Source organism: Populus euphratica, unplaced genomic scaffold (genome assembly GCF_000495115.2).
Source record: "Populus euphratica unplaced genomic scaffold, PopEup_1.0 scaffold589.1, whole genome shotgun sequence".
In the NCBI taxonomy this organism is placed as follows: Eukaryota; Viridiplantae; Streptophyta; class Magnoliopsida; order Malpighiales; family Salicaceae; genus Populus; species Populus euphratica.
In genome coordinates, this window is record NW_011500089.1 from 216,076 (window position 1) to 242,717 (window position 26,642).

General features: G+C 32.1%; 3 protein-coding genes and 1 long non-coding RNA gene across 8 annotated transcripts; 3 read left to right on the forward strand and 1 right to left on the reverse strand.

The window, feature by feature from the left end:
- The first annotated feature begins 1,073 nt into the window (after window positions 1-1,073).
- LOC105109088 (probable transporter mch1) lies at window positions 1,074-5,022 on the forward strand. Its single transcript, XM_011003680.1, has 4 exons — window positions 1,074-1,560; window positions 1,710-2,590; window positions 4,259-4,742; window positions 4,777-5,022. The coding sequence occupies exons 1-3, from the start codon at window positions 1,225-1,227 to the stop codon at window positions 4,734-4,736; spliced, it is 1,695 nt and encodes a 564-aa protein (XP_011001982.1). The 5' UTR covers window positions 1,074-1,224; the 3' UTR covers window positions 4,737-4,742; window positions 4,777-5,022.
- Window positions 5,023-10,460: 5,438 nt separating this feature from the next.
- On the forward strand, window positions 10,461-13,986 carry LOC105109089 (endo-1,4-beta-xylanase F1-like). Of its 4 annotated transcripts, XM_011003682.1 has the most exons (9): window positions 10,461-10,874; window positions 10,951-11,041; window positions 11,146-11,180; window positions 11,270-11,426; window positions 11,689-11,864; window positions 12,009-12,110; window positions 12,242-12,388; window positions 12,501-13,139; window positions 13,234-13,986. In XM_011003682.1, the coding sequence occupies exons 2-9, from the start codon at window positions 10,954-10,956 to the stop codon at window positions 13,570-13,572; spliced, it is 1,683 nt and encodes a 560-aa protein (XP_011001984.1). In that variant the 5' UTR covers window positions 10,461-10,874; window positions 10,951-10,953; the 3' UTR covers window positions 13,573-13,986. The 4 variants fall into 4 exon arrangements, with proteins under 4 accessions (XP_011001984.1, XP_011001985.1, XP_011001983.1 ...); XM_011003683.1 differs by lacking the exon at window positions 10,461-10,874 and having other exon boundaries at window positions 10,881-11,041; window positions 11,146-11,188; XM_011003681.1 differs by lacking the exon at window positions 10,461-10,874 and having other exon boundaries at window positions 10,881-11,041.
- A 1,023-nt stretch (window positions 13,987-15,009) lies between these two features.
- LOC105109092 (uncharacterized) lies at window positions 15,010-15,501 on the forward strand. The gene is made up of 2 exons (XR_839167.1): window positions 15,010-15,350; window positions 15,385-15,501. It is a non-coding gene; the product is annotated as an uncharacterized LOC105109092 (long non-coding RNA).
- On the reverse strand, window positions 15,356-18,326 carry LOC105109091 (thaumatin-like protein 1b). 2 transcript variants are annotated; one of them, XM_011003685.1, is made up of 3 exons: window positions 17,885-18,326; window positions 16,623-17,295; window positions 15,356-15,765 (listed from the first exon to the last, which is right to left on the reverse strand). In XM_011003685.1, exons 1-3 carry the CDS (start codon window positions 17,955-17,957, stop codon window positions 15,480-15,482), a joined length of 1,032 nt encoding a protein of 343 aa, XP_011001987.1. In that variant the 5' UTR covers window positions 17,958-18,326; the 3' UTR covers window positions 15,356-15,479. The 2 variants fall into 2 exon arrangements, with proteins under 2 accessions (XP_011001987.1, XP_011001989.1); XM_011003687.1 differs by having other exon boundaries at window positions 15,356-15,762; window positions 17,885-18,325.
- Between the last annotated feature and the right edge of the window lie 8,316 nt (window positions 18,327-26,642).

The following is a 26,642-nucleotide window of genomic DNA, read 5'->3' on the forward strand; positions in this document are numbered from 1 at the left end:
TTCATATTATGCATTTAAAAAGTTTATTTAAATTAATCTAAATTATTTTTTTAATTTTATTATTTAATACTGATCATATTAAATTATCAAAAATAGTTATATATCAAAATGTATTAAAATATAATCAGCTATTTTAAATGATATTTTTATCACTAAATTACATATAATAATAAAAATCATATATATATTATTTTAAAAAATACATTACCCATTTAAATCTTCTAAATAGCATCTTTTATCGGGAATTGGAGCTGTCGGAAGGGTTGGTACCTGCTAGGCAATTGCAGAAAAATTTGTTCTTTTCTTATCCATCCGAAAAGTGTATTTTCCTCTCTCTCTCTCTCTCATACAAAGTACTGTTGTTCTTGTTTTAGAAGAAAAATATTCTGTTTCTTGAAATCATCTTCCATTGAAGGGTAAAAAACGCACGATCGAATGAAATAAAAAGGAGAATTACAACTGCAATTTTTCTCTAGAGATCTTGGGACCCCCCACCACTAATCAAATGGCTCTTCTACAATCATGTCGGCCTCAGAAATGAGAATTAATGAATAAAAATCCAAGCATAATTCTCATTAAATCTGATACCCTAAATTACACTGTAGAGATAAAATAAAACTTATCCCATCCTTATCAAACCTCTGCTACAAATTCCCAAGTAAAATTAAAACACAAATCCTCATTAAAATGGGAATCAGAATCCTAACTCTGTTCTAACATTCTCAGTCTTAAGAAGAAGATCCACCAATATTCACAGAAGAATCCATAGCCCTAACCGTTGTGCACAATTGCCTAATCAAAGAAGCTGTTTTCCTGCGAAACTCCAAACCATGGCCGTCCCGATTCACAGACCAGTAAAATCCCCCCCCCCCCCCAAAAAAAAAAAACGTATTTAAAAACACAAAAAATAAAGATTAGAATATATTAACGGTTAAAAAACCACGCACGGCTAAAAAAAAATTCACGAAGTCTTTTAACTATTATCCCACCCCCACCGGACAAGACAGCCATCCATGATGTCATATGACATGTATTAGAACAAGTTCCACCGTCCGTGTCCTTTAAGAACTACGGTCGTCAAAGAAAAAAATCCTCCTTATATATACATGCCCCTGTGTGCCCGAGCTTCAAAGCAAGCACTTTAGGTTCTTTCTTTCTTTCTGCCAATCAATTTCTTTTGAGGTATCTAAGGCTGGTAGACAGGTTAAGATTTAGATTGGATTGATGGGTTTTCATCAAACCTCTTCAATTTCTTTCTCAGCTACAAAATGGCTAGGCTTTGTGACTGCCGTTTGGGTCCAAGCTATTTCAGGCAACAACTACACCTTCTCAAACTATTCTGATGCGCTTAAATCTCTAATGAACTTGACCCAACTTGAACTCAACAATTTATCTGTTGCTAAAGATGTTGGCAAGGCCTTTGGTTTGCTTGCTGGTCTTGCTTCTGATCGTTTGCCTACTCCTGTTATTCTTCTTATTGGTTCAATTGAAGGTCTTATTGGTTATGGTACTCAATGGCTTGTTGTTAGTGGGAGAATTCAACCTCTCCCTTATTGGCAGGTAAATCTTACCAATTTTATAGTCTCAGTAACCATGTTTGTTGTTAAGATTTAACTGTAGCTCAGGATTCTGCCGGGATTTGGTGCATAGTTAGTTTTCGGTGATTTTATGATCTTACCGAATAATTATTTTTCTAATGTGGAATGCAGATGTGCATCTTCCTATGTCTAGGAGGAAACAGCACTACATGGATGAACACGGCGGTTTTAGTAACCTGCATCCGCAACTTCCGCCGCAACCGTGGCCCTGTCTCTGGAATCTTGAAGGGCTATGTTGGTCTAAGCACTGCTATATTCACCGACCTGTGTGCAGCTCTATTTGCAGATGACCCTGCAAAGTTTCTCATAATGCTTTCCGTCATCCCCTTTGCTGTCTGTCTCACCGCCATCGTTTTCCTCCGAGAAACCCCACCTGCCGCTACTATAGAGGAAGAAAAAGAAGAAAGCAAATACTTCAATATCTTCAACGCTGTTGCTGTTATTGTGGCTGTTTATTTAATGGCTTACGGTTTTATTCCAAATCCTAGCCATGCTATTTCATTGGCGTTCTCGGTTATATTGCTCGTTCTTTTAGCTTCTCCATTAGCAGCTCCAGTTCATGCTTTTATTAAAAGCTGGACTTTGAACCGGTTCAAGAACCAAGCGGATGTTGAAAGGCAAATTCAAGAACCTTTATTGATAGAAAAGAAAACCCAGGAGGAGATTCAAGAAAAGCCCGCTGAAGAGTCTGCTTCAGCAGTGGTGGAGCAACCGCACGCTTTAGAGGAGGAGAAGGCAGCTGTGGAGGTAAAGAGGAGGCCGGTGATTGGAGAGGATCATACACTTTTTGAGGCAATGTGGACCGTTGATTTTTGGATTCTGTTCTTGTCTTTCCTTTGTGGGGTTGGCACAGGTTTGGCTGTGATGAACAATATGGGACAGATTGGCTTGGCTCTCGGATATGCTGACGTTTCTCTTTTCATTTCCTTGACAAGTATCTGGGGATTCTTTGGAAGGATTGTTTCTGGCTCGGTGTCTGAGTACTACATCAAGTAAGTTTCTTGATCCCTGGTTTATTTTCTTAGAAGTTGAGTTAATTGGCATTTTCTCACCATAACTTCTCTATTAGTTGACTTTTATAAGTCCTCTTGCAATTTAGAAATTCGAATCCTTATTTTTAGGTATGTGCTTTACCCTTTTTTTTAAAAAAAGCATTAAGCACCACGTTGGTGCCTGCGTTTTCCACACCCGGTTGCTTTCCTTTTCCGTTCTGTTTTTCTTTTTCCTTCGAACAATGAGATATCTTTACTTCTTGGAATGGGCTGTGCCTGCTAAAACACGGCTGCTTGTTTCTTTTCTTGGATATATTTTTTATTAATTGATTCAAAAGTCCCCATTTTGAAAGCACGCTGTGAATTAGACTCAAGATTTAGGCTAGTCAATTCTTAGAATCGTTTGCCACCGTTTTTTTTTTTTAAATTTAGACTCAAGATTTAGGCTAGTCAATTCTTAGCATCGTTTGCCACCGTTTTTTTTTTTTAAATGATTTTCGTTTAGTTTTAAGTTAAATTGTTGTTGTATTTTTGGATTGTTCGTAAGTTGATTCTAAAAATAAGAATATATTATTTTAATATATTTTAAACTAAAATACACTTTTAAAAAATTCTTATACAGATCTGCGCAACCCCCACTTGTCTTGAATCTCGTATCGATTGATTCTAGAAGTGAGCCAACTAATTCAGCACTCGAATTTTTAGGTCCCAGAGGTCTAAAAGCACATGCCATTTTAATAAAATATATTCTTGTCTCGCTGATAAAGTACATGGTTAAGTGATTTAGGGGGGGGGGGGGGGGGGTGATTTGAGAGATTAGTTGAGCATCTTTATAACTCTTCCTTTTTGTTTTTTCAGACCACTCAATTAAATTCGACACCTTGACACATTGAAGGGTCAAATTTTTTGGATGTAATTGTTAGGATGGTCCATTTATAGGGATAGGTTAGGGTTACGTGGAGAATCTCCTTGCTAAGAGCTCATGGCAACCATCAACCATGGACTCCTTGCTTTTTAGAACCTGATAGAAAAAATATACAGTTTGTGTTTTTGGTGTCGATCTCTCCCTTTAATCCTTTGTCATGTATTTATCTGGCATCGTGCTTAACGCATCAAGCCTTCGTTGAGTCCTGAGAAGTCTTTATTTGAACGAGCTCCGTTTAGTCCTGAGAAGTCTTTATTTGAACGAGCTCGTTGGAGTAGTTCAAATATGCTGGTCTTTACAAGGGTCATGACTCGGGATGTCAACCTGCTATGCCGCTTTGCCCCAGATATGAATTCTTATTTCCTTTGCTACCCCGTGACAATGCTTAATTGCCAAGTAAATTTTACTTTGTGCAAGTGGCTTGGGTAATATTCCTCATCACAAGGCTGGGTCCAATTCTTGACTTCTTGGGTGATGTCGGCTTCACGATTGCCACAGTTGAGCTTGGATTTATTCTGGCGTCTTATCATCCAAGACCCCCCCCCCCACACACACACACGATACAGCTCTTGAACTGTTCTTGATGAGTCTGCGTCAAGAGAGTTAAATGTTACTACGGAGTTGAGAATTTCTGTGGTGCAGAGAAAAGAAGGTTAAACGGGTGTTAAATCGAACGTAAATAGGGTCTTTTAAGTTAAAAGCGGGGACATATTCTGACCTTTTGGTCATTTTCGTTTTTGCAGGAAAGCTGGAATACCAAGGCCTCTTTGGAATGCAGCATCTCAGATTTTAATGGCTGTTGGCTACATCCTCATGGCTGTGGCTTTGCCTGGGTCGCTATACGTCGGTTCGATAGTCGTTGGTATCTGCTACGGAGTTCGTTTAGCTGTCTCAGTCCCGACAGCCTCCGAACTATTTGGTCTCAAGTATTTTGGTCTGATATACAACATCTTAATCCTCAATCTTCCTCTGGGCTCCTTCCTATTTTCTGGTCTGCTTGCTGGATTTTTATACGACGCAGAAGCTACCCCAGCACCAGGAGGTGGCAATACTTGTGTTGGTGCCCATTGTTATAGACTTGTTTTCATCATCATGGCCATTGCATGTGTCATTGGGTTTGGTTTGGATGTTCTTCTGGGAATCAGAACAAAGAAGATTTATAACAGGATCTACATGAGCAGAAGATCAAAGAAATTGGCTGCAGCATCCAATCTGCAATGATATGAAATTACTCGCGGCATCCAATCTGCAATGATATGAAATTACTTGGAGCTGCGAGATAAAAAATAAAAAATATATATGGTGGGATTGAAGGGCTTCTGCCCAATGACATCCAAAGTTCATCATCTGTTGGTCAATTTATTTTTGGTTAAAAAGTAAATTGCACAATCGAATTTTCCAATATGGTCTGATTTGTATTCTAAGTAGACGGTGTGCAAGCAATTTTGTTCAAGATTGTAATTTCATTTTTTCCCATGTTAATCAATCATGATTATTATTACATGGACCAGATCCAAGGAGGCCAGAAGTTGTAGTGGATTTTAGTCCCCTGTATGGCGATTGAGTTTTTTCGTGAACCATGGTCAAATAGTAATTTTCCAAAGTGAATTGTGAGGTGTGCAATAAAAACCCTGTCAAGTGTCAGTGACATAATGGACGGCAGGTTATAGATATGAGCTTCCACTTACAGGTCCTCTGGGCTGGTTATCTTCTTTGGTTCAAAGTCAAGGGGGGACGGCAGCTTACCTCGTTAATAGATCTGAGCTTCAACTTACAGGTCCTCTGGCTTGGTTATCTTCTTTGGTTCAAAGTCAAGGGAAGGCTAGGAGAAACTTCTCCGCTGAATATATTAATATGGGTGAATTCAACTAATAATAATAAATCTTCTTTGGTTCACAGTCAAGGGAAGGCTAGGAGAAATTTCTCCTGCGAATAGATTAAGATGGGTGAATGCATATAATAATAATAAAGTTGTAGATTTGGGTTTTGAAGGATTTCTCTCGATGAAGAACTAGCCGATGCCAATCCATTCTCAGCAAGCACTACGACTCATCATTTTCTGCCTCTGCTTCAAGTAACTTTATATTACGTGGTTGGCTGTTAGTTGCAGAATGAAAATGGGAGTAATGAAGAATTACTCCCCGTCTAATATCAACACTGTCACTTGAAACGAAACATTTTAACAGTCAATTTTGAATATCAGCATAGGAGGAACTGCTAGGCAGATTGTGCTTTAAAAATTTCCATAAGCTGTAAATCTTTGTTGTGGCTTACTGAATTGACAGAAAACTCCTATACTGTCAATCTTGCTTGTAGAGCAGAAAATTATTTCGGCTTTGATTCTATAGTTTTGAGCTTTGATTCTAGCATGATCAGTCCATGAAAAGAAGTTCAATAGTCGGGCTTATGATGGGCCACACTTGCTCTAAAGCGATGACGGGCTTTGTGACCAAAACCTCTTACTATACCATGGGCACTCAACAAGTTTAATGCTTCTTGGTTGTGTTTGAATAAATTTATGCTTGAACAAATTAATTCTAATCAACAAAACCTAATTGGCCTGTAGCTAAAGATCCACTGGCATTCTTAATAATGATGATTTTGTTCTTTTATCCGAAAAACTTTACACTTGTTTCCAAGAGTATTGAAGTTTTTTTACATGGCTAATGTGTTGTTTTTAAATTAATCAGTATTTTTCTATAATTATTGCAATAAAATAACTAGATTACTCTTGGATATAAAATTTTTTAACTATTTTTATATTTTCACAATTTTTTTTTGTTATTATCACAATTTAAGGCAATTTAAAATTTAATTAAATATAAAAAAAGTCATAAAAAAGTAAAATAAACAACAAAACAATAAAAATATTTTTAAAATAAAACATATTAAGCATGAGGTCAAGGGATTTTTTGGTTTTTCACAATATGTTTTTAATTAAAAAGTCAATTTAGGACACTTTTGTATTTAGATAAATAAAAAACAGAAAATGCTTGTGTCACCCTCTCAAAGTGTCCAAAAAATCATTTTCCCGATATATTTGAAAATATTGTTTGTTTTTTTTTTATTGGTGTGACGGGTGTCTTTAGTGGTGATCTCATTTGTTATTGGTGAGTTTTTTTCTCTTTCCTCCCTTGAAAATTACAGTTTGGTCCTCTTAGTTGTTAGTATTTTTTTTTTAATTTTTTTCCTTATCCTAATTGTTTCAATTTCATCATTTAATTCAAATTGATGGTGTTATGTTTTTCAATTTGATCCTTGTTGTTTTGATTTCTAATTTTTTTTCTTAATTCTTTTGTAAAAGTTATTATTCTTTTCAATTTCACCATTTAATTACAACATTGTTTTTATTTTTAATGTCTATCTTAAGCTTTATTCTTTTCAAAAAAAAATTGTTCTTTTATTAAATTAATTTTTTTTTTATCAATTTCACCATTTAATTAAAGATAAAATTTAATTTTTATCATCATTCTTTTAATTGCTATTTTTAGAACCCTTTCGTATAATTAAAATTATTTTTTTAATTTTATTATTTAATATGTGATTGATTGAAAATTAAACTTTATAATTTTTTCAGATTGTATACTTCAAGTTTAATAACTAGGGTCACGGATTTAAAAAGTAATCATGATTTTTTTATAGAAAAAAAACTTTGTAATTCTCTTTATTTATTTATTGAATTATTTTAATCATATGATTTGAACTAGAAGTTATATAATTAGCTTAATTTTAATTAGCATGGTTACAGGTTTATCATGACTAATTTTTATATATTTTTCTATCTTATTTTAGAATATTAATATTAATTTTTACACAAAAAATATTACAACCCCGCTTTGAAATGCAAGCATCAAAATCAGTCATTTACCCTCGTCTCCCACAAAAAAAAATATTATACAAATTTCCAATGTTATTCTCATATTTTCCTTACCTATATTTATAATTATAAATAAAGCTCTGGGGAAATCAAATTTCCCCACACCCATTATACCTTTAAATTATAATAGTAATCTATAAAGTTAGTTTTTTTTTTGGCATTTTGACCTTTTTTTTCTTTTAATTATTGATTTTTTTTTAATTTAATCATTATATAATATGTTTATCGGGGTTTAGAATTAATAATTTATTTTAATTTATTTTTTATATAGTTATTATAAAAATATCTTAGCATCATGGTATGATCTATTTTTAAAAAACAAAATGGTCAAATAAAAAATAATTTTAAAAAACTAATTTAATAAACTTTGTGGAGCCAATGACTCAGTTTGTAAGTTTTGCAAGGCAGTCCTAATTGTTTCAATTTACAAGTTTAATATGGTACTTTTTTTATATTAAACTCAATTATGTAATTGTCTATTTTTTTTAATCACATAATTAAAAAAATAGCTTTAGAAAAAAATCATGGTATTAAATTTAAAAAATCCATAGGCCTGTTGACGGATACGACGAGTGTAATTTTTATATTTTTTTAAAAAAAAAATTTTTATCTCATATTTTGATATTGGGCTGCTTGAGAATTGAGTTTCATAATTTTTTTTTATATTCCATGAGTTTATCATGATTTTAAAAAAAATCTTAGTATTGGTTTAACACTTTATTTTGTGATCATCTATTTTTTTTATCGTACAGTTAAATAAATAATAATTTTTAAAAAAAATAAGTTATTAATTTCAATAAAGTTCATTGCCCGGTTTGCGGGTTTAACATGTTGACTTGGGTCACCCAATACACGGGTTTAGTGAGTTTGCTTATCAAACTTTATATGTTTGTTTTTAATTTTTTGGTCCTTTAATATTTCTAGTATTTTTTTTATTACATTCTTATTCAATATTAAATTGGTTAAGAAATAAAATTCATATTTTTTATTTTTTATAAAGTTATCATGATTTCAAATAAATATTATTTTAAAGTTGATTGTCGATTTTGAAAGTATCTAATATTATTATAAAATTAAACAAAAATAAATTATAAAAACAATAAAGTTATTAAACATATTAAAATCTATAATTCATGTAGCAAGGCGATTAAGGCCGATTTAATTTGATATCGTTTCAATATATAAAAAATTATTATTTTAAAGTTTATTTAAAAAATATATTATATTTTATTGATTATTTAAGTTATTTTTAAATTTATTAAATTGAACAATTTATTTTTCACATGATTTAATTTGAAATTAAAACATGGAGTTGAATTCACAAGTTTTGTTGATTGGATTTAATAATACTAAAAACAATTTATATTTTTAATATTTTTTAAAAAATTAATTTAATTAAATATCACGTGCAAATATGCCAGTGAAAATGATGACAAGAACTGTCATCAGAACTCTCGAAATAATAAGGACTGTAATCATTTTTTTTCTTTTTTTTAAAAAAAAAAACTCACAGTGCGAACTTAATGGCCAAGCCACTAGCTACCAATAAAGAAGAAGCATTTGTGTTAGCATGAACAAACAAATTTATTCTCAAGGCACACATAATTTTACAATTAATTTATACAATTGCCAATCAATGTCTTCTGAGTACATTCCAAAATATACAGTAATCCCTCCACTTTGGGATTATATATATATATATATATATATATAATCCGTACACTTAAATTGAAGTTGGGTATTCTGGAACACATTTATGCTCATGTTTGTCTCTCTTTAGAAGGTTGAAACTTTTCTTTTGAAAACTTCAGGTTAGAGAATCCATTGGTGTCCTTATTTGTTTTTATTTTTTTATATGAGATACAAAAATTTAAATAATCTTTGTTATTTATAACAATTCCTCGCATATTTAAAAAAAAATAAAAATAAAAATATACTTGTTAAATTTTTATCTATTGAGTGTAATGTATATAATTTGATATCTTTTGAACTATAAATCAAATGATATAAAGAATTAGATTTAACTTTAAGAATTATCAGTGATTTTTTTATTTTTGTAAATTAAATTTTTTTATTATAAGTCAGTTATTTCACCAATCACATTAAATCTCCATAATTTCTTATTGTTTGATTCAGTTTTGTGCTTAAGAGGCCATGTGTGCTCTTAATTGTTTATGAATGATCTTTTAGTTGTTTATAAATACTCTAAAATTTTATTAATATCTCATAGAAGTGACTTCGGTCCATACTTATATAGGTGATTTATTCATGTATTATTGAGCATAGGAGTGGCTTCGGTCCATTCTTATATAGGTGATTTATTCATGTATTATTGCAATTTAAATACTACATAAAGAATATAAAACTCATTAAAAACCTTTGTAGGTAATCCTTTTTTTAAGAAAAAAAACCTCTCAGTTTGACCAGCAAAGACCTAGTTACGTGGAAGAGAAGGCGGGTAATTGCCCTCTTCAATGTTTTTTAAAAAATCATTTTAGACCTTTTAGTTTTTGCATTTCAAATTTACTCCTTAGTTTTAGACAGCTGCCCTCATATTTCTCAAGAGTCTCTCTCTGCCGCCCCTATCTTTGAATCCTAGCTCCCCTCGTGACCACAGCGCACCATTTTCTCCCCGTGCTGTGAATAATTTTGTCTTGCTGACATTGGACAAGGAAAATAAGGGACCTTTGTAGGACATGTGTGGATCTCCATGGTATGCTGCATCATGAAGGCGTGCCAGTTGAAGCCATGAAAGCTCTCCCACTTTTTAGACTGCAACGCATACAGGGAACGGCAGCTTGAAGTCAAAGCATGCACCATCTTAATTCATCAAACGTACAGGACCTTTCTATGAAGTCACTGTCAATACCTCTTTGTCAGTCAATTTTCTACCAGCTTAAGCTTCGCAAGCCATAAATTATACGGCAGTTGTAACTCAGTCAATTTTCTACCAGCTTCAGCTTCGCAAGCCATAAATTATACGGCAATTGTAACCACTCTTCTGAACAAACCAACCCGTCCTCCACTCCCTAAAACACTGACTAAAAGCAACGGAACATGGATCGTGCCACTAAATTATAGCAGGATCGGCTTCACTAGTTAGGTGATGATGATCCTTTAACACTCACAGTTGCTGGGATTTCCATCAGAGCAAAGGGGGAGACTATTGATTAGGCAAGGATCAATAAAGCCAGATAATAATGGAATAATAAACATCCACCCTACGTACGTAGCTAGGGACTCGACTCTCGGCCACAGATGATAATTAAAAATGACCATTCAGCAAAGGTTACAGGTAATTAAGAAAGATCCAAAAAAGATACTGAATCCATACACAAAAGATTGAGTTTTAATTGATGGATGGCATGTCTTCACATAAGCATCTCAAATAACATGTGAACAAGGGCAACGATAGGCTTATGAAAGACAAGGTAGCACTGTACCCTTGTGAACCACCTCAAATTTAAGTGGCATTCACTCTTGTAAGTTGTAGCCTCCATTCCAGTCCCTCATAAAAACATTTATCTATATAAATTACAATCCATTCCATTCATGCTGTTCATGGCTTTTCTAAGCAAGAAGAGCATGCACAAGGCTCCTATCTTGGGCTTCTCAGTTTTCTTGATCCCTTTCTTGGCTTTTTCTTACGGTGCTTTCTCAATTTCTTGCATTGCTTCTGGGTTTTTAAATTCAAGTTTGTTTGACCTATAATCACTATTTTTTCCTTTTCTTTTTTGTGTGTGGTTAATGCAGATGGACCTTTGTATGACTTCACAGCCTACACTGAGGTAAACTGGTATGATTTAGGAGATCATTGATAAATTCTCCTCTTCAAATTTACATTACCTTTCCATGGCTATGGATGTTTTGTTGGCAGTGTAAATCAGTGCCAGAGAAGCCACTATATAATGGAGGGATATTCAAAGATCAAGCACCACTTACCCAGCACAGAATTAGTACTTCTTCAGATGGCTCTTATACACCAGCTTTGATATTGCAAAATCTAGCTCAAAACACTATGTATTGTTTTTCCAGTTGAGCGATCGTTTCTTCTTTGCTTTAATGTTCCATCTCCTATAAAACTATAGCCTTGATTTTTTGTTGCACAATCAAAGGGCCAGGTTCAACTCAGCAAGCCATTGTGCAAAAACGAATGTTATGAACTCCATAATTAAGCTATTAGGAACCATTTTCCTGGCATGAATGTTTTGGTAACGGCTTGATATAAATCATTGTTATGAGCTCTATAATTGATAGATGTTCCCTGAGGCCAGTGTAGTTTTTGGTGTGATGCAGTTTGGGTCAAGATACAGGGTGCAGATTCAACTCTAGTAACTGCAAGCCTAATGACAAATAATAATTCCACAAATGATTGCGTTGGGACTGTTTTGGCCAAGAGTGGATGCTGGTCGTTTCTCAAGGGAGGATTCATTCTTGATTCACCTTCAAGTGTATCAATACTATATTTTCAGGTTAACTTGTTTATGATTAAAAGCTTCTTCTATTACTTGTTCATTGTCTGGACCTATCAATGTTGGGTTGTCCTAATATTAAACAAATTGTATAATGTCTATATGTTGATGAAATTATTTTCTGTTTTTGAATTGTTCATGCAGGGCACAGCTGACAAAAGTATCGATGTCGCAATTGCAAGTGCTTCAGTACAGCCGTTTACTGAGCAGCAATGGAGAACAAATCAGCAATACATAATTAACACTGTAAGCACTGTTAACACCTTGTGTTTTCATGGGCTGATAGTGTCTGTTTTTCTAGGCCTAGTATTGCCAGATCTAAGAAATAGTTTCAACTGAAAGAAGCAGCTCGGTCTCTTATATATTTCCTTCACCAGGAAAGAAAGCGTCCCGTGACAATACATGTGTCAGATAGTCATGGAGATAGGTTGCAAGGAGCATCCATTACAATAGATCAAATCTCAAAAGATTTCCCATTTGGATCAGCAATAGCAAGAACAATTCTTGGAAATTTACCCTATCAGGCAAGTTCAGTACAAGTAATAGTCTTACAGAAGATTGTAAATTAAATAAATAGGAAAGAGTACTAATTTCTGGCGACAAGGCTGACTAAGAAAATTGCTCTGATTGTTTCAGAATTGGTTTGTTGAGAGATTCAATGCAGCAGTATTTGAAAATGAACTCAAGTGGTATGCGACGGAACCCGAACAAGGGAAGGTCAATTACACCATACCAGATCAAATGTTGGAATTCGTTCTAGCCAACCAAATAGTTGCTAGAGGCCACAATATTTTCTGGGAAGACCCCAAGTACAATCCAGCATGGGTTCGTGATCTCACAGGTCCTGCCCTAAAATCAGCAGTCAGCTCCCGGATTCAAAGCCTAATGAGCAAGTACAAAGAAGAGTTTATACATTGGGATGTTAGCAATGAAATGCTACATTTTGATTTCTATGAAGAAAGGCTTGGTCCGGATGCCACTTTACATTTCTATAAGACAGCACACGAAGCAGACCCCTTAGCATCATTGTTTTTGAATGAATTTAATGTTGTGGAGACTTGCACTGATGTGAATACAACTGTAGATACCTACATTGATAAGATAAGAGAACTTGAACGCGGAGGATCATCAATGAATGGAATTGGCCTAGAGAGTCACTTTTCTAAGCCAAATCTTCCTCTAATGAGGGCTATTCTAGATAAACTGGCTACCCTTAAGCTTCCCATTTGGCTTACAGAAGTTGATATCAGCAATAAATTTGATAAAGAAACTCAGGTGCACTAGGGTATTCATCATTTATTCTCAGTTAATAAAGAATCTAAAATGAATATTCGTATCCTAACATTTCCTTATGGTGTCAACTCTGCAGGCTATTTATCTAGAGCAGGTGTTAAGAGAAGGCTTCTCGCATCCTGCAGTGGATGGGATCATGCTTTGGACTGCAATCCATCCCAATGGGGGGTGCTACCAAATGTGCCTTACAGATTATAATCTTCAAAACCTCCCGGCCGGTGATACAGTTGACAAGCTCCTAAGAGAATGGGAAACCGGGCAAGGAAAGGGCCGCACAGATGATCAAGGATCATACAGCTTCTTTGGCTTCTTAGGTGAATACAAAATAATGGTGCAATATGGCAACAGAACTACAAATTCAACACTGTCACTCAGTCAAAGTGATGAAACGAAGCATTTTAACATTCAGTTGTGACCAACACCATTCCTATAATCTTTATCACCATACTAGGAACAACCGAACAACCAAGGTAGACTGTCAGAAATTTTTGACTAGTTAAATATCATTGCAATGGCCTATGGCTTTGTGCTGCGCTGAACTTGGAATTTCTAGCAATGTTGGGCTTCCGAGTACAGTAATTTATGTATTGACAAGAGTTAAATATTGTTGACTTTTGTTTCTTTATGAAAAGGCCATGGTAGAAGTTCAAAGGTTGGGCTTAAGGTTGGGCGTACTTGGTCCCTTTAACGGGGAACTTAGATTTTATGAGCCCAATGTCATTACAGATTCTTACACAAGCTGTAGTTCAAGTGGCCAGTGGAACTGTTCTGCTAATATTATTTCGAATGCGAATCTAAGGAGTTAAGATTGGGAAGTTTTTTGTTAATACATCACCATCGTCTCGTTGATAAGAGTGATCAAAGAATATCAAATCGTTACAAAAAACACTTGAAGTAACGGTAGATAACTAAAGAATGGATGGAAACATTTCTCACCTGTCAATAATCTTCAGCAAGAAGATCAGGAGAGGTTTCTTTCCTTCCCTTTTTCTTTTTGTAATTTTTGCAGTGGGTTGATGGTGCCTCTTTAAAGCTGTTCGACCAACAATAATAAATTAAAAGCATGGTATATCCTGTAATGGACCTCTAGCAGGCGGCTTGTGCCACACTTTTCCGCCTCTTCAACAGCCTTCTATCGTAGCCCACTTTCAAGCCTTTAGCAGACTAGGGTTTCCCATTAAAGTTCTTCAAGAACAATTGACTTTCTTGTTTCTTGTGGCCGCTTAAGAGTGCAAGTTGAAATTTTTAACTCCTGCTGCTGACTTTATATTATCTTGAGCTTTCTAATGACTGCAAATAATTCAAAGCTTTGTTGAAAAACTTCTCCGGGTAACATGAAGGGCCAGCAAATATGATGACAATCAGTAGTGGTAGGGCCCAGAAGAAACATGATGGAGTCCTTTCAACACACAAGATTTATTCGCGAGATTGATGATTGCTTTCTGTTGATTTTGCAAAATGAGATTGTGATCTTGAACTTGTGGAGTAGTAATTTCTCTTCATTAACTGGTGGGTGTTATTTGTTTTTATTGTATAATTAGCCCGGAGTAGCAATTTCTCTTCATTAACTGGTGTGTTATTTGTTTTTATTGTATAATTAGCCCCTGTAACCATTATTGATGATTGGCTCTTCATGAAAGAGGGAGGCTCATTATGTGCTAATTAACACGACGCGATAAGCTTCCAGGAAATCCATTTCCATGACAAACAAGGACAAGAAATGAGCTAGAGACTTGCATTCCCCGCAAAGGGATCCCATCCCGTCTGTTTTTTTATTTTAAAAACATTTTTTTTCTTTACTAAAAATTATTTCTTTATATATTTTCAAATTATTTAAAAAAAAACACCTGCCAGCAAACCTATTCACATTCACATTCACATTACACAAATCACTCTCAATTTATTCCTAAATTCTTTCTTTCTTTACAATCAACTGGACACGATGTGAAAAGCCCAAAAAAAAAAATGCAAGCACAGATCAAGGCCTTGTCCTTGATCTGTGCTTGGTTGCGTTAACTCTCGCCAAAAAGGCTTAGACCTGTGAAAGCAAAGAGAACCCTAATAATCCTGAAATAACACAGAGAAAACGAACACTTTCTACGTATTTAACATTTAAAATTCAAGTGGAAGAGAATCTTGGAGTGGGTGGTTTACAATCTGGATAAGCGAATCTGTCAGCTTTTCCTAACAAAGGCAAAAGAGAATCTGTCAGCTTTTCCTAACAAAGGCAAAATCCAAGAATCCATCAAGGCTGCAAATCTGTAATGAAAATTCATCACATTCAAGAGCAGGAGCCATTAAACAAAGAGAAAGGTCCTAGTGCTACGAGTGAAGAAGGGCAAAAGTAAGGACAAGAGTCGTAAAAGCCATTATTGCTGATTGTAGAGCAGCAGGAGAAGCTGTCTTGTACGAATCTCCCATGGCCAAACCAGCTAACCATGACCCATCTGCTAGCATGGTTTCTCCTCCGGATCCAGTCCCAGATCCAGCCCCAGAATCAATGCCTGAACCAGAGCCCGTGTATTCCAGCCCGGATCCTGTGCCAGACCCCTGTGATGTTGTTGCTCCTTCTGTCGTTGGCGTTGAGTAGCTTGATGATTTCTGACTGCTAACACCACATGTCAAAAAAAACCATCAATTACAAAATACCGTAACAGGAATAATCATTACGGGTCGGGTCAGATTCTCTGGTATAATATAAATGACAACTTTGATTGCAACCTCAATTAATCCTCGAGCACTAACACAATTAACAAATGAAATAAATTAATCATTCAAAAGAGGATCTTTGTCGTTGCTAATTTGCCTCCATCTACCTCCACACGAACAGAAGGTGAAATTAAACATAATCACCATCAAAAAAATGGAAAAAACTACTACAATAGCCGTCACACACAACTAAAACCATAATTTTGCTTTCCACAAACACTAAACCAGAACAAGGCAGCCCACGATACTCGATATTCCCATGTGTGGATAATATCATTGTGATTTCACCCAGATCATTGTTAAAGCACGCAAAGGAGGGATTTACCAAAGACACTCGCGGCTGCATGCAGTGGACGAAGATCCTAGCCGAGTGTCCGATGCTTTAGTTCATACATATGGCTAGGATCAACCACTGCAAGTAGCCCCGGCTGTCCCTGGTCCTCCTCGCAAAAGAAAGATGCTAGCCGCTAGGCTACCTTTATCTTTAGACAACATCCATGTAAGAAAGAACAAACTTCCAACGAGACAAAAAAATAAGCATCAATTCTATATTAATCAAACAAAGAAAAATTTCAAACAAGTGGAAGATTCACCAGAAAAAAAAAAAAACGAAAACCCAAAATTATAAAGGCAATACTAACCAAAGAGAGACATTTCCTTACCTCGGAGATGACTTCAAACAAGTGGAAGATTCACCAGGAAAAAAAAACCCAAAATTATAAAGACAACACTAACCCAAGAGAGACATTTCCTTACCTCGGAGATGAAGGGCAAAAGGTCACTGTATAATCAGCTCCGCTACAAGTAAAAGTGCTAGTTGCATCATCATAAGCATAACTGTAAGATTTAGGACAAACAGCCTTGAACATCTCTGAATAAACAGATGGTTTGCAAGTGGCGGGTGTGTTGAACGCGCCACTACAACAGTACTCCGGGCTCCCAAAAGCTTCACACGCGCTCTTACACGCGTCGCCTTCACCAACCCTCAGTTCTTGTGGACACTGTATGTTTAGATCCGATATACAGCCCGTTGAAGCGCACATGCCCGACCCCCCACTACCTTCCACAACCATGGGCAAATTGTACCCATCTACAAGACTAACATCGTAAAAATCCTGCCCACCCGACCCGAGTGTGAACTCTGCTAATGTAGCAGGTGGAGCAGCTCCAAATCCGTTACATTCAACTTGACCCGACCCACAGTCACCTGTTGAGCACAACCCGGCTCCGGATTCGTCGAAATTACAGCCGGTTCGGGCCCAAAAACGACCAGACCAGCCAGATGGGGCTATAAAAGAACGAGAAGCGTCTTGTGGAAGCTCAAATCCTGTGCTGTCAAGTCTAGGACTGCCCGCATTGGCAAGAATTCCAGGCCAAACTGTGTGCTCACATTTGTTTACAAATGTGAACGTAGCAGCTAATACACAACCTATAAAAACATGGAGGTCTCTTTGAGAATGTGATAATGGTAGTGTTTATTGGTTGGAAAAATATTAAAACAATATTTTATTTTATTTTTTAAGATTTATTTTTTATATTAAACGACCTAGAAACAAAAACAAAAGGATTAATTTATAACTAAAACAAAATTAAAAATTTTAAGACATGATTGGACAGTGATAACAAACAGAAGCACGAAATGCAAAACCCATGAAGGAAAATCCAGAAAATAGCAAGAATGCCGGAAAATAGCAAGAATTCCTCCGGCATTCTTTTAGGTTGTTCTTAGAAGAAAAAAATGGTGACTTGATGAGAAAATAGGATCAGAATGTGAATTAGTAACTAGATACAAACATGAGCCCATAGAAAACGTTGTTGAGATTGGGTAAGGTGAAAAGATTGGGACTTTTCAGCAAAATGAAGTTAAAATTCAAAAACTCTTTAAGCCTAACAAAGAAATGAGTACTTGACCACAAAATGAGCCTAGTAAAGGGCTGTGTCTTAGTTAATTAGAATATAAATGTGAGGGAGGGACTGGAAAATAACAATGGAGAGTGCATTTTTTGTGGGATCATTACCTTTATAACTCACAAGAAGAAGAAGAACACAGCTGGAAATGAGAGTGGGGAAGCAGCAAGAGAAGTAATCCATGAGGTTTGTTTGTCTCTTTTTTATGGCTTTTGGGATTCTCTTTTCACTTTGAGTACTGGTTTAGTCGGCACAATTGCAGCATAAGTTAGAGGAAGTGTTAATGATGAAGGTGATGGCGCCTTGAGGTAATGGCATTGGAGAAGACAATGAAGGGACTGATGATGCCCTGAAAGTGGTGAGGAGTAAAGAGTGAAGAAAGAGAGTGGTGTGATTGAGGGTTCAATGCCCCATAAACAGACAAATGAGCTTATGGAAAGAACCAGAGAGGAGAAAGAAGCAGGAGAGACGGTGAATGAGCTGTTAGCTCACAGGTATAATAGAACCTCTTTCTCTCTGAGACAGACAGACTGGGCCTCTCTATCTCACTGCGTCAGAGACATTGTAAAAGAGAGTGATTGCAGCCAAGGTCTTGTTTGGCTTTTCTAACAGCAAATTGGAGTTTTTACCTTTTTTTCTCAATGGAGACTACCTTTTATTTTTATATATATGAAATGTTATATATATATATATATATATATATACACACACGCACTCTACCGCAGTGTTTGGCACTGCAATTAGAAAGTAATTTTTTTAAAAAAATTATTTTATAAATTAATATATTTTTAATATTTTTAATTTATTTTGATATATTATTATTAAAAATAATTTTAAAATAAAATTATTTTAATATATTTTAAAATAAAATTCACTTTAAATATAATCACTATCATATTTTTAAATACTCTTTGAATCCTCTACATGTATGCACCTGATACTATGCATCTAGGTTGGTATTGTTTATATATTATTTATATTTTAAAGGTTATGTAGTAATTTTTTAAAATAATTTTTATTTTAAAATATATTGAATAATAATTTTTATTTTTTTAAAATTATTTTTAATATCAGTAAATTAAAATAATTTTTAATTTAAAATAAAAAAAATAATTTAAAAAACCCTTTTAATTCATTAAAAAACCCTTTTAATTCATTAAAAAACCCCTTATTGGATAATATAACTATAAAAAAATCCATTCATTCATGTTCGTTTGAATTAATACTGAATGAATTTCAATTAAATTGCTATCCTTGTTTTTTTCATTTATCAGTCCTTTGATCTAATTACTGTCCAAATCACCTTTGGTTTTTGGCAATATATACAATGCAGACATGTTAAGAATTAAGAGTAAATTGGATAGAAGGAGTGGACAGCTAATAGGAGGTTTATTTTTATATTTTAAATAATATTTTTTTAAATATAATAAATTTTATTTTTTATTTACTTAAAATTAATTTCTTTAATATTTTTATATCACTTTAATATATTGATATTATAAATATATTTTTAAATAAAAAACTTTAAAAATTAATAATTATCGTAATACTAAACATGGGAGCCTGGGCGAAGTAAAAAGAGACAAGAACTCAAAGAACCTATATATAACTAATAGGATTTTGTCGTTATATAACTAATAGGATTTTTTTTATGAATTATGTTTAGATGTTTTAATTTTTGAATCCTCCGTGTCAGCCCTTATAAATTTAAAATTTTCAATTACCTTACATATTTTGTAACGGTGAATAACGTGGTTAAAGTAAATTTTTCTGTGAATATAGTTGTGATTATTTTTTAAATAATTTTTTATATTAAAATTATATTAATAATATTTTTTATTTTTAAAATTATGATATCAAAATAATTTAAAAAAATAAATAAAATAATTTAAAATAAATAAAATAAAATTTAAAATTTAAAATTTTTAAAAAATATTTTTAAAATATAAAATCAGTTTATTTAATTTTCAAAACAAAATCACCTCTTATCGTGTTCTTGCTTCTACTAACGAAAATGCTCCTCCTCCAATATATTAGACCCAAGCCCCTAATTTACAGAATTTATGATTTAACACCACAAAGAAAAACGTATTCTTGATTTTCTTTCAATGCCAGAATAATAAAGTTACGAAATTTTCAAAAGAACGTCAAAAGGAAGCCCTTAAAATTCAACTATTTCAACATCCTGCAATAATAACTTTTCATTACTTCAAAAAACTAAATTAATTAATTAACAAATTTAGTGGGCTGTTCCAGTACGTGAAACTCCATAGCATAAATAACGGGGAACCGTTTGATTCGTGTACATAAAGAAAGTCAAAAGGAAGCAAAACTTTTAAGATTAGAGGCCCCACCAATCACATTTTGCCACCACTTTGTTTTTCACATCAGCAACAGTGGCTTAAAACTAGAAAAAAAATACTGATTCAGTACATTGAAGCTTTAGATGTGGGTCCATCCGATCATTGGATCATAAATTGCCACGACGAGTAATATGACGTTCGATTTGTGCCACGTGGTAAGTCCGGATTTGGGGTCCTCGCTTTTGTAGTGCAATTATGGGAAAAGCATAGGATTCTTATACTCTCTCGTCTTTTCATGATTTACTGTTGATTCTTCGGAAGCTGAAAAGATCATTGACTTTAATTATTTAAAAATTAAGAGTGTAATTAATTGGAACGATCCAGAAGTATACTGACAATCAATCTTGTTACCCGTCCATTCCCTCAGTCCTCGTTCTAATGGTTTTTACACAAATGTTTAAGAACATCAAATAAGAGTCCGCGCTACTCCCAGAATGCGACCAATTTTTTTCAAATGATATAATAATATAAGATAAATTGGGTTAAATTTATTAAAATGATATCTATAATATGAGATTAAAATAATTTGTTAAAAAAATAAAAAAATATATAAATTTCAAGATTTAATGACTTGTCAAAAATAAAAATAAAAATAAGATTAAAATTAAATAAAAACTATGACACAAAAAAAAAAATCTAATTCAACTCAAGTTAACATGACAATCTCATAACTTATAATATGTAATTAAGATAAAAAAAATAATTTAAAAAAAAAACTTAGCATAAAAAATAAAAATTTAATAAAAAATATAAAAAAAAATCAAGTCAAGTTAATGAATCCATAATCTACAATATGAGATTGAAATGAAAAAACAATCTTAAGAGAACAACCTAGTAAAAACAATTACAGTTCAATAGAAAACATAAAAAAAAAAATCAAATTAACTTAGATTAATTTACCATCTTATTCTTGAAATAACCAAATAAAAAATAATAAAATAACAAATAACTTCATACAGAATGATGAAACTAGGAAAAAAACTCATAAAAAATCAAGAAAAAAAAATGAAGCCAATCTGGGTTGAATTAATTAATCTATTACCCATGATATGATATTTGAATAAAAAAAATCAAGAAAGTGATTAAAAAAACTAAGAAAATGATTTTAAAAAAATAATTAAAAGAATGAGGACTATAACTAGATAAAAATAAATAAATTAAATATTGAGGGATAATTATTTTTAAAAAAATAATAAATTAAGAAAAGATAAGAATATAGAAATAAAAAAAATGAGGTTAAAAAATAGATTAAGAAAAAAAATGCAATAAAATCGGAAAGGATGATATTGCATAAAATAACAATAATCAATAAAAATATAAAACACAAAAATAAAGTCATCAAGAGTAAAGGGACCAAATTGAATAAGAAATCAAATTAAATAAAATGCTAGGCAAGAAATAAAAAAAACTTCAAAAAAAATTAAAAGCCAAATAAACAATAATAAAAAAGGGTCAAAATCAATAAAATCATTAACTGAGGACACAATTATTTTTTGAAAGTCATGTAAGAATTTCTAAGGAATAAGAGAAAATATAAAGAAGAAAATAAAAAATCACAAACTAAATAAAATCAATTATTTTTTGAAAGTCATGTAAGAATTTCTAAGAAATAAGAGAGAAAATAGAAAGAGAAAAAAACATTCACCACAACCCAACTAAACCTCCTCTACAAGCATATATAACATTACTGGAAAAAGAATGACTTGTCTCCCAATGCCACCACGAAGGTAGGATTTTGGCAATTGGACGTAAAGATTATCATATGGTGACGCGTGTAGTGTATGTATTCATAACTTTTTTAAAAATAATATTTAATAATATAAAATTATCGTACAAACCCTGACCAAAATAAAAAATAACAACAAAAACATAATTAAAAGATTAAGACACACTTGAAATTAATCTTAGTTTTTTTCATATTCCAAATGTAGTTTTGCAATTTCACTGGTTTTTTAAATGGATAAGATGGAAAACCTTCCATACATGTTCATTTTATTTTTCTCCTTGGGGTTACAATCATAACCTAATTGTATAAATTATTTTCAAAAGACTAAAAAGCTTGTTTGCGGAAGCTTGATATTTTTTTTCTTTTAAGGGTGAAATGGTCATTTTACTGCAATAAAAATAGTATCCAGATCAATTTATCTCCAATCAATTTTGCAATGATTAAGACACTTTATGAAAAAGACTATTGTGCCCATAATTACAAGCATAACTATTTTTTTAACAATAATCAATAAATTTTTTAAAAGGATAAAAAAGTAATTACATTACTTTAAAGAACGAGGAAGTATGTCTAAGGGCACAATAAATGACCGATGCCTTTTAGTATGTTTTTTGATTTAAAAAATAACAAAAAGTGAAGTATAAACATTTAAATTAAAAGTATCAAAGATATTTAATATTAATTAAAACAAAACTAATAGAGAAAAGCATTTTATTGTAACTCTCATCACAAAATATTATTTATTAGAATAGAGTTTTTTTTTCTTCCATTGATTTTTTTCAATCAATGTTTTTTTTGGTTCACTTTTATCAATCAAGATCAGATTTACTTTTTGTTAGATTATCTCACTCTTATGACACAGTTACAAGTTTGGTTGGTTAATCCAGTTAGCTCGGGGTTTTTTTCTTAGCTCACCCCCCTCAATTTTATCATTTAATATTGAGTTGATTGAGACTTAAATTTCATGATTTATTTTTGGTTTATTTTCTATTAGGTTATCCCAACCTTATAAGTAGAGAATAGCGCTTTTCGAGTTAACCCAAGTTGACTTGGGTTGTTTTTTGTGTTTTTTTTAACAATTTGTTTTTTCAATTTCATCATTCAATGTTAGGTCAATTAAGAATCGAGTTTTATAATTTGTATTGATTTGATTTTTATTGAATTATTTCAGTCTCATGATCAAGGTCATGAGTTTAGCAGGTTAACTTAGGTTAAATCCAATTGTTTTTTTGTTTTTTTTCTGCGAGGTTATTCTGGTCTCATGACCCGAATCACGAATCTTTCAACATTGTATTTACTTTTTATTGTTTTATCTCGATATCATAAACCAGCCCATGAGTTAAGCAAGTTAACTCAGTTGACCTGAGTTTTTTCTTTTTCTTAATTGACCCCTACAATTTCATCTTTTAATACTGGGTTGATTAGGAACTAGGTTTCATGGTTTGTTTTATTTTTAATTTTATCAGATTATCTCGACCTCGTGACTTGGAAATAATGCCTGAGATGCTAACCCGAGTTAACTCATATTGTTTTTTGTGTCATTTTTTAAATTGATTTTTTTTTTCAAATTTCATCATTCAACATTGATTTGACTAAGAAATAAGTTTCATAATTTATTTTAAATTGATATATATGGAATTATCTCAGTCTCGTGATCAAGATCGTAGGATTGGTAGGTTAACTCGGGTTAAATTGGATTTTTTTTTAAAAAAATTTCATGAAGTTATCTTGGTCTCATAACTCATATCGCGAGTTTGGGCAAATTGGCTTGGGTCATTTTTAATTTTTTTATTTTAATCATACCTTTTAACATTCGGCTAATTGAGAATTTTACTTCTTAATTTGTTTCGATTTGGTTTTTATGGGATTACCTCAGTCTTATGACTTGGATTATAGGTTTGATATGTTAACTCAAGTTTCTTTTTAAGTCATTTACTATTATTATTATTATTCAACATTGGGTTGACTATAATTGGATTTTATAATTTTTTATATTTACTTCATGTGAGGTTATATGGTTTCACAACTCGAAAACGTGGATTTGATATATTATCTCAGGTCAGCCCACATCAACCCAATATGTTGTCATCATAATATTAAGAAAAGATATATGATTGGAATTTTTTAGTCAAATTATATTTTTACCAATTATTCAGGTTACTTTAAACTTGCCATGTGAATTGGGTTATATTGAGTTAACTTCCACACAGTTATTATTTTTCCACTAGAAAAAAAACATTAGAAACATCTAAATATTTTGTGACGCGTAAAAAAAACCGGCTCGTGGCGTAGTGTAGGTTAATTATCTAGCTAACAAAAAATTAAAAAAAGAGAGGATTTTACTATATCTTCTCCTACAAAGTACTATTCACTCAAATAGTTTTTTGTTTTCTTCCTTTGAGTTTTTTGTCTTGTTTTTTATTTTTTCAACATTAGGTTTACTGAGGATTGAGATTTATGATTTTTTTTTAATTTTTTTTACAAGGCCATCTCAATCTTGTGACCTGAACCATCAGTTTGACAAGTTGCCTCAATTGACTCAAGTTTTTTTTTTTTCCTTATCATTATTTTTTTTTCAATTCATCATTCAATACTAGTTTAATTAAGAATTAGACTTCATAATTTATTTTAATTTTCTTTCTATGAGATTATTTCAGCCTCATAACTCGGGTCACAAGTTTTGTTGATTAACTTGGGTTAACTCGACTCATGTTTAAGTTCTTCTTTTAATCGAATTTTTTTAAGCTTCTTCTTTTAATATTGGGTTGACTGAGAATTTGACTTCATAATATATTTCAATATGTTTTCCATTGCGTTATCACAGTCTTAGGACTTAGATCGCAAATTTAATATGTTAACTCGGGCTGATAAATGTCATTTTTTTATTCTTTTTTCAATTTTACCTTTTATCTTTGAATTTATTGAAAATTAAGTTTCATGATTTATTTTAATTTACTTTTTTACAGGGTTACCGTGTTCTCATAACTTGATATAAAAAAATCATGTAAATAAAAAAATTCAAGCACGCATGAAATCAAAGAAATCAAGAACTGTTAGTGTTAATAAATAGGGAGAAAAGTCATTAACGATAATTAAAAATAAAACTAAAAAAACCAAGAGACAAATATAAATAAAGATATTTAATCTTACAAGACGAGATATTTATCCGATTGTACTTATTGAATTTGTTTATTAAAATTATTTTTTATTCAATCAAATAATAATATAAATAAATACACACATTAAATTCATTGAATAAAATAAAAGTAAAAATCTTATGCAAGGTTATACATATTAAAAATATTCTCTGAAAATAAATACCTTTTATTTTAAAAAATAAAATTCATCTGTATAAAAAACTAAATAAATATTGATGAATCAAAATAATCTTTTCAAAAACTAAATACACACAACACCATTAAAAAAATCTTTATTTGAAAAAGGTTAAATAAGAAAACAACATCATAGACGAGGAATATTAATTAAAACATAAACTTAAAAGTCATTTAAGAGAAAAAAATATTAAAAATATATCAATTAAAAAAACAATATTATAAAAAAAAATAGCATGGATATTATGGCTTAACTTGTTAAACTTATACTCCGGTCATGGATTCAACTTGGTTAAATAATTTTTTAAAAAAATTATACTTAACCTTAAAAGAGTAAAAAATACAGCTTAGACTCTCATGCCTACGGCTAGCACGCCTGGATCATTGCAAAGAAAGCCTAAGCGCGTGGGCTTGATTTAATTTTATTTAAATATATTTTAATGAAGTGGATTACTTGCCCCTATTTTTTTTTAAAAAAAATATGATGATAATGTTGTGTCGTCTTCGATTCTAGATTCCATCCGATGATATCTAAAAAATCAGGTTAATATTTTTTTTGTTAAAAAAACCTCATTTTAAAAAATCATTTCAATCTAAAAACACACTGCCAACATCATTGATAAACTTGTAAATTAATATATTAACTCAAAACACCCAAAAAAGGGTCAAAAAACACGAAATCAAACCTGGTTAAGTTTATCTTCAACGACTTAAAGATGTTTTTTAGGCAACCTCGAGATACTAAACAACCACCATCTAGCATCTCTCATCTAATGAAATCCATAGACATAAAAAAAAAAAAAACTTATTTTGATGATTGGAAATGACTTGAATGATTATCTTTTTTTTTTATATCCAAAATTCAATGACTTTTCTCTCTTTTCTTTCTCTAATCAAGGATTGAAAAACATTATAAATGAATTTTTATACTAAAATTAATTTTTTTAAATCTAAAATTATCTAAACTATCTAATTTATGTTATTTTTAAAATTTGAATACCTAACTATATTTTTAAAAAATTTCTAGCACACCAATCATATTTGACACCTTTTTAATTGAAGTTCCTCTCCTTTTAATTCTATTATTGCCTGAGCTTTTTTTAAAAAAATGATTTTTTAATTAGAATTAAATAGCATAAAATAAAACTTGAGAGACTAAAATAATTTATTAAAAAATACGTAAAATATACACAATGTTTTGTTACGTGAGGAGGTGTGGGCCTAGTGAAACTTTGTAAATATGGTAGGGGCAGGAAACTCGCATCCTTCGTAGGTCCTCACCGCACGATTTTGAAGATCATTCAAACCGCTTTCCACGATAAAAAGTGTACCGCTTCATTGTTCCCCTCCCCAGAGGAATAATAAAGGGTTTGAACAAAAACATAATAAAATATAAGTGATTCTTTGCTTTCGTCACCATGTATTATATATATATATATATATATAT

Bases quoted from the DNA above. Each gene is read 5' to 3' on its own strand.
- LOC105109089 (XM_011003681.1), top strand. From the start codon at position 10,945: ATGCTGTTCATGGCTTTTCTAAGCAAGAAGAGCATGCACAAGGCTCCT. The intron at 11,042-11,145 runs GTGCTTTCTCAA...TGGTTAATGCAG, and splicing joins TTTCTTGGCTTTTTCTTACG to ATGGACCTTTGTATGACTTC. The intron at 12,111-12,241 runs GTAAGCACTGTT...TTCCTTCACCAG, and splicing joins AGCAATACATAATTAACACT to GAAAGAAAGCGTCCCGTGAC.
- LOC105109091 (XM_011003685.1), bottom strand. From the start codon at position 17,957: ATGGATTACTTCTCTTGCTGCTTCCCCACTCTCATTTCCAGCTGTGTT. The intron at 17,296-17,884 runs GTAATGATCCCA...ATGTTTTTATAG, and splicing joins TCTTCTTGTGAGTTATAAAG to GTTGTGTATTAGCTGCTACG. The intron at 15,766-16,622 runs GTAAGGAAATGT...ATGTGGTGTTAG, and splicing joins TTTTGCCCTTCATCTCCGAG to CAGTCAGAAATCATCAAGCT.
- LOC105109088 (XM_011003680.1), top strand. From the start codon at position 1,225: ATGGGTTTTCATCAAACCTCTTCAATTTCTTTCTCAGCTACAAAATGG. The intron at 1,561-1,709 runs GTAAATCTTACC...TGTGGAATGCAG, and splicing joins AACCTCTCCCTTATTGGCAG to ATGTGCATCTTCCTATGTCT. The intron at 2,591-4,258 runs GTAAGTTTCTTG...TCGTTTTTGCAG, and splicing joins GTGTCTGAGTACTACATCAA to GAAAGCTGGAATACCAAGGC.